At 54.2% G+C, this 8,628-nt stretch overlaps 1 protein-coding gene across 5 annotated transcripts in view; it reads right to left on the bottom strand.

Annotated features, from left to right (window-relative positions):
* KIFC3 (kinesin family member C3) overlaps positions 1-8,628 on the bottom strand; it is a 127,399-nt gene that overhangs the window by 35,954 nt on the left and 82,817 nt on the right. For 3 of the 5 annotated variants that reach the window (XM_011938819.1, XM_011938815.1, XM_011938818.1), the window contains exons 1-2: positions 4,071-4,844; positions 1,377-1,519 (exon numbers count right to left, since the gene is read on the bottom strand). Coding sequence is in view for 2 of the 5 variants with exons in the window: in XM_011938813.1 (XP_011794203.1) it covers positions 1,377-1,519; positions 4,438-4,648 (354 nt within the window). In the remaining 3 variants the exon portion in view is untranslated. Of the gene's footprint in view, positions 1-1,376; positions 1,520-4,070; positions 4,845-8,628 lie in introns of those variants that run through there. The other 2 variants (XM_011938813.1, XM_011938814.1) reach the window with 1 other exon arrangement.

Genomic DNA, 8,628 nt, shown 5'->3' with positions numbered 1-8,628 from the left:
AAGAGTTCAAGATCAGCCTGGCCAACATGGTGAAATGGTGAAACCTTATCTCTACTAAAAATACAAAAATTAGCCAGGTGTGGTGGTGCTCCTCCCAGCTACTCAGGAGGCTGAGGTAGGAGAATCACTTGAACCTGGGAGGCTGATGTTGCAGTCAAGATCACACCACTGCACTCCAGCCTGGGCAACAGAGTGAATGAGACTCCATCTCAAAAATAAAAATCATATAAATATAATTAAGTGGTTCGATATAGGAAAGATAAACAAATAAACACCAAATACTTAATAGTGGATTTCTCAAAGATAGAGGACTATGAGAGGCAGTTTCTGGGCAATTGTATCTCTGCCCTGTTACAAGGCTAGTTGTGTTGAATGGTCAAATATGTGACCAGCAGCCAGTAACTTAACCTCTCTGAGCCTCCACATCCTCATCTATAAAGCTCAGATCAAATACTGTACCCTGAGACTGTTATGAATATCATGAGGACTGACATGAGATCTTTAATGCCTGGCACAAAGTCCATGTTTGATAAATAGTAGCTCTTATTACTATTATCATTATGTATTATTTCTCTAGCCAAATATACCTATATATGTAAAGTTTATCTTTTTTTTTTTTGAGACAGGGTCTAACTCTGCCACCCAGGCTGGAGTGCAGTGGTGCAATCACAGCTCACTGCAGCCTCAACCTCCTGGGCTCAAGCGATCCTCCCACTCCAGCCTCCTGAGTAGCTGGGACTATAGGAACCACCATGCCCAGCTAACTTTTTATTTTTCTTTTTATAGAGATGGGGTCTCACTATATTGTCCAGGCTGGTCATGAACTCGTGGGCTCAAGCAATCTTGCTACCTCAGCCTCCCAAAGTGGTGAGATTACAGGCCTGAGCCACTGCATTCAGCCTTACTTTGTCTTTTTAAAGTCACTTCATGATAACTACAAGGGAGAAGACCCCAAGTTTTAGTGAATCCCCCATCTAGCTTTGAATTTTCACTTCAAACAAGGAAATATTCCCAAGGAAATACAAGGAAATACTCACACAACCATGTTTGAGAATAACTAACTACCCCAAACCTGCTTGTTTTCCCAACACCTTCTCCAAGCTCTGCCCACCTCAGCTAAGGCCCCATGCTTCCCACTTTAACACCTTAGCCAGGGCATGGCTGAAAAGTTCCTGTCAGCTCCTGTGAGATTTCCCCTGTCTGACTTAATAAAGCAGGCTCACACGCAGAGGGGTCACGAGGGGCCTAGCAGAGAGGTGCGAGGCGGGTCCCTGGCTCTCCCCTGGTGCTTCCTACCCCCAGGAACCTGGCAGCAACCCAGTCACTGGAGCTCAGAGAGCCAAGGCACATGCAGCCTGGAAGGCCCCAGTGCTTACCTGCAGGGTCAGGTAGAGCCCGTGGGGGCTTCCGGGGCCAGCCCAGTCCACGCTAAGGGCTCGGCACTGAGCTAGGGCCGGGCGAGCTGCACTTCGGGCACTGGAGTCCTCGTCACCGCAGACTGGGGTATCTTTTCCACGCCCTGTCCCAGGACAGAGAGATAGGTGAGACACTCCGACCGCTGGCCGAAGACTGATAGCCATGGACCACTGGCCAGGGCCGCAGCTGACCTCAGCTTTCACACACTCCTGGCCGGTCCAGATGAGGCCAGGAGGAGCTCACACACCCTTACACGCCTGCCCTGCACAGAGGGGAAGGCCTGGCTGGGGGCAGGGGCTACACTCCTTTCTTACCAAAAGCCGCCCCAAGATTCTCTTCTGGAGGGGGCCCAATACCCCACTGGAGGCTCCCCTATCCTCACAGTGGCTTTTGGGGCAGGCACCTGCTCAGCAGGGCAATGGAAGGAAGCCGATGCCAGCCAGCCTGCACGAAGCTTTGAGGACTTGCACAGGGGCTATGGCTTTATTACCCCGGCTGCCTCTAGGTGGCAATTTCTTCCCTGACTTCATTAAGACCAAATCCACACCTGGTGGCCCAGACTCCATTGCTTCCCCAAGCATATTCAGAACCAGCTAACGTGCATCCCCTTGTGCCTCTGACACACTGCCTCCCTCACCCACGGGAGAGAGGGCGGGCTGCGGCAGCAATGCCCCAGCCACCCACCTCCACCTGCAGGGCTGAACAGGGTGGGATGGGGGCCAGCCTCACGGGTCATGAGGCACACTGTAGAGCCACTACCCTGGGGCGTAACAATATCCCAAGTGCCAGCCACTGGGCCAAGTGCTTTTCAAGCCTTACACACATTTTTTTTCTTTTCTTTTTTTTTTTTTTTTGAGACAGGGTCTCTCTCTGTTGCCCAGGCTAGACTGCAGTGATGCGATCTTGGCTCACTGCAACCTCCGCCTCCCAGGTTCAAGCAATTCTTATACCTCAGCCTCCCGAGTAGCTGGGACTACAGGCGTGCACCACCAGCCCAGCTAATTTTTGTGCTTTTAGTAGATATGGAGTTTCACCATGTTGGCCAGGCTGGTCTCAAACTCCTAACCTCAAGTGATCTGCCCGCCTTGGCTTCCCAAAGTGCCAAGGGATTACAGGTGTGAGCCACAGCGCCCAGCCTTTACACACCTTCTTGATCCTCAGTTTGCTTGTCAATAAAATGGGGACAACTTCACAGCCCTGTGGTGAGGATCAAATGGATGAGATACACGTGGTGCCCATGCAGTGCCAGGCACACAGAAAGGGCCCACAGTACAGGCCAATAGGACTACAGTTGCCATCAGCTCCTCACAACTCCCCAGGGAGGTGGGGGGCATTCTCCCAAACTGACAGACAAAGAACCGGAAGCCCTGAAGGGTTAAGAATGTGCCCAGGGTCACAGGAGCCAGGATTCAAATCTCATGTGCTAACCAATCCTCTGCCAGCCGACTCTCAGGGTGGCAATATGGGGGTTGGCTGGGGGGCTCAGAGGGGCCTGGGGCAGCTGAGCTGGCTGAGGTCCAGTGGCAGGCACGGTGCTTGCATTTCACACACAGGATTTCATCTGACCTTTGTCTTAAATTTTTTAAGTGGATAAAAGTCTGTATGGTCATATAATCTTCATAATACCCAATTTTTTCCTTCAGGTTAGAAAGCTGAGATAACACAATATTTCAAATATCTATATGCACACACACACACACACACACACACACACACACACATGACTACAAGGCACTACATAAAATGTTCAGTGACTAGCTTGTGATTTTTATTTCCTTTTTGATATTTTTCTATGTGTTTTAAGTATTCGAAGGGAAAATGTTTTTGTTTTACCAGAAAAGCAATACTCATTCATATTACATTTGTAATCCTTACGACAACCTTATGGGGTAGAGGCCATCCTCTGCCCCTTTCAGACAACTGGGCTACCTGGCCCAAAAGCCCAGGTTTTTCCCGAGGGCCCTGGGTCATCCCCAGCCTGGCTGTGCTGCTTGGGAGCAGCCAGCCCCAGACAACCATAGAAGCAGAGAGACCTCAGCAGGTATCAGTCCAGCTGCCACTGACAGCACAAATGTGGTAGGAGAGAGGGCTGAACAGGAGTTTGCTGTGTGCCCTCTCTGGGCCTCAGTTTCCCCTTCTGTGCACCAAGGGGCTTAGATCTGATGGCCCAGAGGGACTCTGCTAGCCCTCACAGGCTGGCAGTCTAGACCCTGTTCCTGTAAGTCACGAGGGACAGGGAGCAGACCCCTGAAGGCACGTTGCCTGGAGAGCTCTCTCCCCCACACTACCAGGGCAACCTGCCCATGCCTCGGGAGAGGGTCATGGGCAGCTCCCTAGTCCCGTCAATCCAGTCCCTGCCCTGAATCAGAGAAGCCGCTCACTTCTTGACTTTCGCAGCACCGGGGGACATGACCCAGAAAGGCGAGCTGGCACTGACAGCTCCCCGGGGAGACACTGGGGGCCAAGACTCTGGGACCCCTGCCCACCTGCTGTCAGGGTCTCTACAGAAACACCTGAAATGAGCACATGGCCCCCAAGTCCCGCCAGGCCACGTTCCGGAGCAGCCTCGGTCCACTCCCAACGCCATCCAGGGGCCAGCCCAGGCAGGATCAAGTGTCAGCGGCGCTTGGTGCCCGGGCAGCCACTTCACCTACCTTGTTTACCAGCCTGGGCAGAGACCGGAGTGAGCCCATACGCTTTTGGCCAAGGACGGCAGCCCGCAGAGCTCTGACCAGCTTAGCCAGAGAGGGAACGCAGCTGATCCCCCTGCTCTGTGCCCGACCCGTGTTAAAGTTTAACCCGGCTTCCAGGTCTCCTCTTTCCAGACAGGGGCGCAGGGAAGGAGCACCTGGCGAGACTGACGCTCCGGCTCCACGCCCGCCCGGCTCTGGGCTGTCGGTTACCCTGTAATTACCTGACAGCTCTGACTGGGCTTAGGAACCGGTGAGAAACCTCAGTCTCATCTCTGGTATCTGGAGGAAGGAAGGGAAATAAAGAGGCATTTTAAAAATGCGGACTCACCAGTTCTCAACCTCCCCGGGCCGGTGTGTGGGAAAGGGCGGGCGGCCGGGCTGGCTGGGGCTGGGGCGGGGCGAGCCATCCCCGGCTCGGGCTCCGGGGCCCGGCCCACTCTCCACAGGCCCCGCAGCGAGGGCGTGGCTCCCAGGTTCCACGTCCTGCGAGAGGGGACCATGGCCTGGGGCTCAGCAGCCTCCTCGGGGCACCGGGCAGCCTGCGGAGAGAACAAGGGGAGATGAGCTTGAAGATCACGGACCAGCACGACTGCACCGCGGGCAGAGCCAGTCATCTGGAAGGGTCTACGCCCCACCGGTTGCTGGTTACCCAGGGTAGCAGCTCCAACTGCACTGTTCCCCAAAGACCCCAGGGGTCGCAGGATGAAATGGGGCCTGTTGCCTTTTGGGGATATTTGTTTCCGAATACGGAGGCTCCAAAGTGGGAAAGGAGCATTTCAGCTGTGCCTGAGACCCCACACCTGAGCTCTTCCGCGCTGAGCCTGGCAGCGTGAGGACAAGCCAGGTCCTAGCCCCACACAGAGGAGGCACCGCGAGTCAGCAGCGTCTCCGTAAGTCTAATCCTTTTCCTCCAAGACATCTAATTTTCTAATTGCACTTAACCACATTCTTAACCCTTAGGCTTCAGGCTCCTCTGCCTAAGGTCTGTCAGCAGAGCAGTGAATGCTCTGAATATTAACATTTCACTGAGGAGGGACTCAAAAGGGCCCTGACTGTGGCCAGTGACAAGTGAAGTCTATATACAGCAAGTTCTCATTCATGTATTCGACTAGGCTGCGCTCTGTGCGTAGCATGTGGCAGGCACCATATGGGTGTTGAGATACAAAGATTCATTCAGTCTTCATTTAATAATGCCTACTGGGTGCCAGGCATCTGCCAGGGGTTCTTTTGGATCAGAAGAAATGAGGCCTGAAAGCTCCCGGTCAGAAGGGAGATAAACACTTCAAAAACCCTTAGTCTGAGCAGGCTGCTGGAGGTTGCAGGTGCGGGCCAGGCACCAGGTGGTATGGGGAATGGAGGTGGGTGGGGAGCATTGGTCAGGGATGGAAAGCTTCAGTCAGGGATAGTTCTCTCATGAACTGAACAAATGAACAGAGTTCGGATATTCTCTGCACAAGTCTTTATTGAGCACCTACTGTGTGCAAAGCAACCTTGAGAGCATTTAAGGTGATCATGCTACAGTCCCAGACTCAGATAGTAATGTCATTTACAGAAGAAGCGAAGTCAGCTCGGAGAGGCAACATAGGGTTTTAAGATTGAGGTGGGGGTAACCGAAGGACTTCCTAGTGGAGCTTTCTGGGCTGTCAACTACTCTCCCCATCCCTCACTGCAGTGGCCCCTTCCTGCCAAGAAGGAAGATAGCTATTTGAAGGGTGTCCACCTCCCCTGACCCACGATGGGTCCCACAGCTCACACACATTCATGTTTGCAGCCCCATTGCACCCAGCCTGCAGCTGCACCCTCACTAAGCACTCTGGGATGGCTTGTGGGGTGAACGTTCTGAAATGAACACACACAAGCTTGAAATGAAGCCTGGAAGAGAGGTCAGGGCTGGACACAGACTCAGAGCTAAACAGGACCACCAGTGCCACAGGTGAGGAGGCAATTATCAAAGCCTGAGCAAGAGGAGACAGCCATGTGATAACAGGGCTCACCAGGGGTGGAAAGTTGCAGAAGGAAGGTGAGAGAGGGACAGGAGCTCCAGGGAAGTACAGAGTTTTCAGAAGTGACTGAAGTGTAAGTGGGAAGGAGAGGTTCGTCAGTGCCCAGTGCATCATGCACAGACATGGAGGACTGGAAGCCCAGACAGGCAGAAAGCCTGAGCCTGTGGAGGGAGAAGGGCAGATGGCAAACTTGGGAGGGCTCAAAGAGTGGGGAGGGAGCTGGGGGAGGAAGAAGCCACTTCCTTCTCCTTGGGGGTGTTTGGCTAGGATGGGAAGGAGAGGATGTGGTGTCTAGAATAGGAGAGAGTTGAGCATGCTGGGAGACAGAGCGACAGGAGTGACTAAAGCATTGAGAGGAAAAAAAAAAAAAAAAAGTAAAGGGTTCAGGGGTTAGGGGCCTGAGGCTCTGGTGTCTGATGTTTGCAGAGCCCAACCCTGGAAGAATGCCAGGCACCTGGCGAGGGAGCCATGGTCTCTTCCTTCCTTGACTGAGAACAACTAGGAGGCTCCTGGGTACAGTCTTACTGGGAAGGGGATGGGAATGTGGGCCAAAGGACAGGGCAGAGGCTGATCTAAATACATGGGCCAGCTCCACTGAGGAAACTGAGATGGACCAGTGTGGCGTGGAAGAAACCAAGGGGAGCAGCCAAATGTCCTCTTCTCCAGGCTGCTTGGCACAGAGCTGGAAACACAACCAACCCTGCAGACCAGCTGTCCAATGGGCAAAGGAAGGAGCAAGACAGGTCCATCTGCATGCTTGGCTGCTGGGAAGGTGAGACGGTGCAGGGCATTGGAGGCTGACTCCACAGTGGACAGAGAAGACTTTCAGGGAGATCAGTTCCGTCTGAGGGGCAGGGACAGGAGATAGCGTTTCTGTGGTTATCAGGAAGGGAAGTGGAAGAGGCAGCCAGGAAGATACCAGGAAGAAAGAGGAAGGGTGTGTGCTAGATCCTGAAGAGGAAAAAGCAGCTGAATTTAGTAGCCTCAGGGGTGTGAAGGTCAAAAGTATCAAGGAATCTTAAGCCCAGGGTTCTGGGCCAGGAAAGCAGCACTCTCTCTCTCATTTTACATGGGCATCTGAGATGAAACCTGGTGTCCAGGGACTTTTACCAACCTAGAATTCGTGGGGGAGGGCAGTGGGACTGGTTCAGAACCTGGCTCCACTGTTTACTAGATGTGTGACCTTGGGAGAATTACTTTGCCTCTCTGTACTTCATTATCTCCATCTATAAAATGGGGAGAACTCCACCTTATAGGGTTGCTCTAAAGATTAGACAAGGCCAAGTGTTCAGAACAATACTGGCATATACAAATAGCTCCAAAATTTTATTTTTCAGTGACTTCACTCCAGTGGTGGGTGAATGCAGAGGGGCTGGCTGGGGAAGAGGGTCTCTGCCTCTCTGGGTTTAGACCAGGGCAGCAGAGCTGCAATACTCCCCCTGCCCTAGATCAGGGACATTGCAAAGGTTGGGGGGACAGGCTGGACAGCTGCCCAGAGACTGCAGCCGGCAGGGCTTGGTCCCCCTGGGAGAGCAGGCAGAAGGTCAAGGAAGTTGTACAGGGAATGCCACCTCCCTGCACACCATCATCTATCCTAGGCTTCCCAGGGCAACCCAGATTTCAAACCCTCTGCTCCCCAGTGCCCCTATGAACAACAGAACTCACCACCCTGTGCCCCTAAAGTCCATCACTGCAAATGCAGGGCCCCATTCTGAGGCTGCATTCCTAGCAAATGACTCTCCCTGGTGAAAGAGATGGCTACTTTAACAAGGGCATGGGGAATACACGTCTGGAAAAGAATGGGTGCTCACCCTGTCCAGGCAGAGGAAAAGCCGGGGAAGGGGAAAGGGCCAGGGGTGGCCACAACCCGCAATCTTGAGGCAGTGTTGGGCTATGGAGGTGGCGGGGCAGGGGGGTGGCAGTAAATGGTACTCCAGAATTTAAACACAGCTTCCTCTTTAATATCTCCCAGGACCAGGCCCTTCACTGCACCAGCCAGAGTTCTGCTCTGACTAGCAATGCGGGGCTTAAGGGGGTGGTCCTGGGATCGCCCTCCCTGCTGAGACCCTCACAACTGCTGCGGCTGTCATGGCCCGATTCCTCACGGCCCGGAGAGCGCCGGCCAAGGCCCTTCTTCCTAACCTCTGGGCTGGGGCACCCCGCCCCAGGCCCTGCCAGAGAAAAAGCGAACTCCCCAAGGGACGTGGTGGGAGGGATCCAACGGCAGCCTTCCAAGGAGCCCTGAGGGTGGGGGAGACCCCAAGAAGGGGAGGGGGCGGCGCCGATTGACACGCCGATCCCGGGTAGGGTCTGCGCTCTCCTCGTTCAATGAAATCCAAACGGGGTCCCGAAGCTGCTCGGATCCCAGGGGACACGCCGCCCCCGTGCCCAGCTCCCAGCAAGGTCCTCGACTCGGGCTGAACGGCGCTGGAGGGGACCTCGCAGGGCTGGGTTACCCGGGTCTTTCCCTCCCCGCGCCCCCAGCGGCTCCGGGCAGAGGGGTCCCGAGGGCAGGG

Source organism: Colobus angolensis, unplaced genomic scaffold, assembly GCF_000951035.1.
Source record: "Colobus angolensis palliatus isolate OR3802 unplaced genomic scaffold, Cang.pa_1.0 Scaffold178, whole genome shotgun sequence".
In the NCBI taxonomy this organism is placed as follows: domain Eukaryota; kingdom Metazoa; phylum Chordata; class Mammalia; order Primates; family Cercopithecidae; genus Colobus; species Colobus angolensis.
Note: the sequence above shows the minus strand (reverse complement) of the source record. Positions and strands in the feature narration are given on the sequence as shown.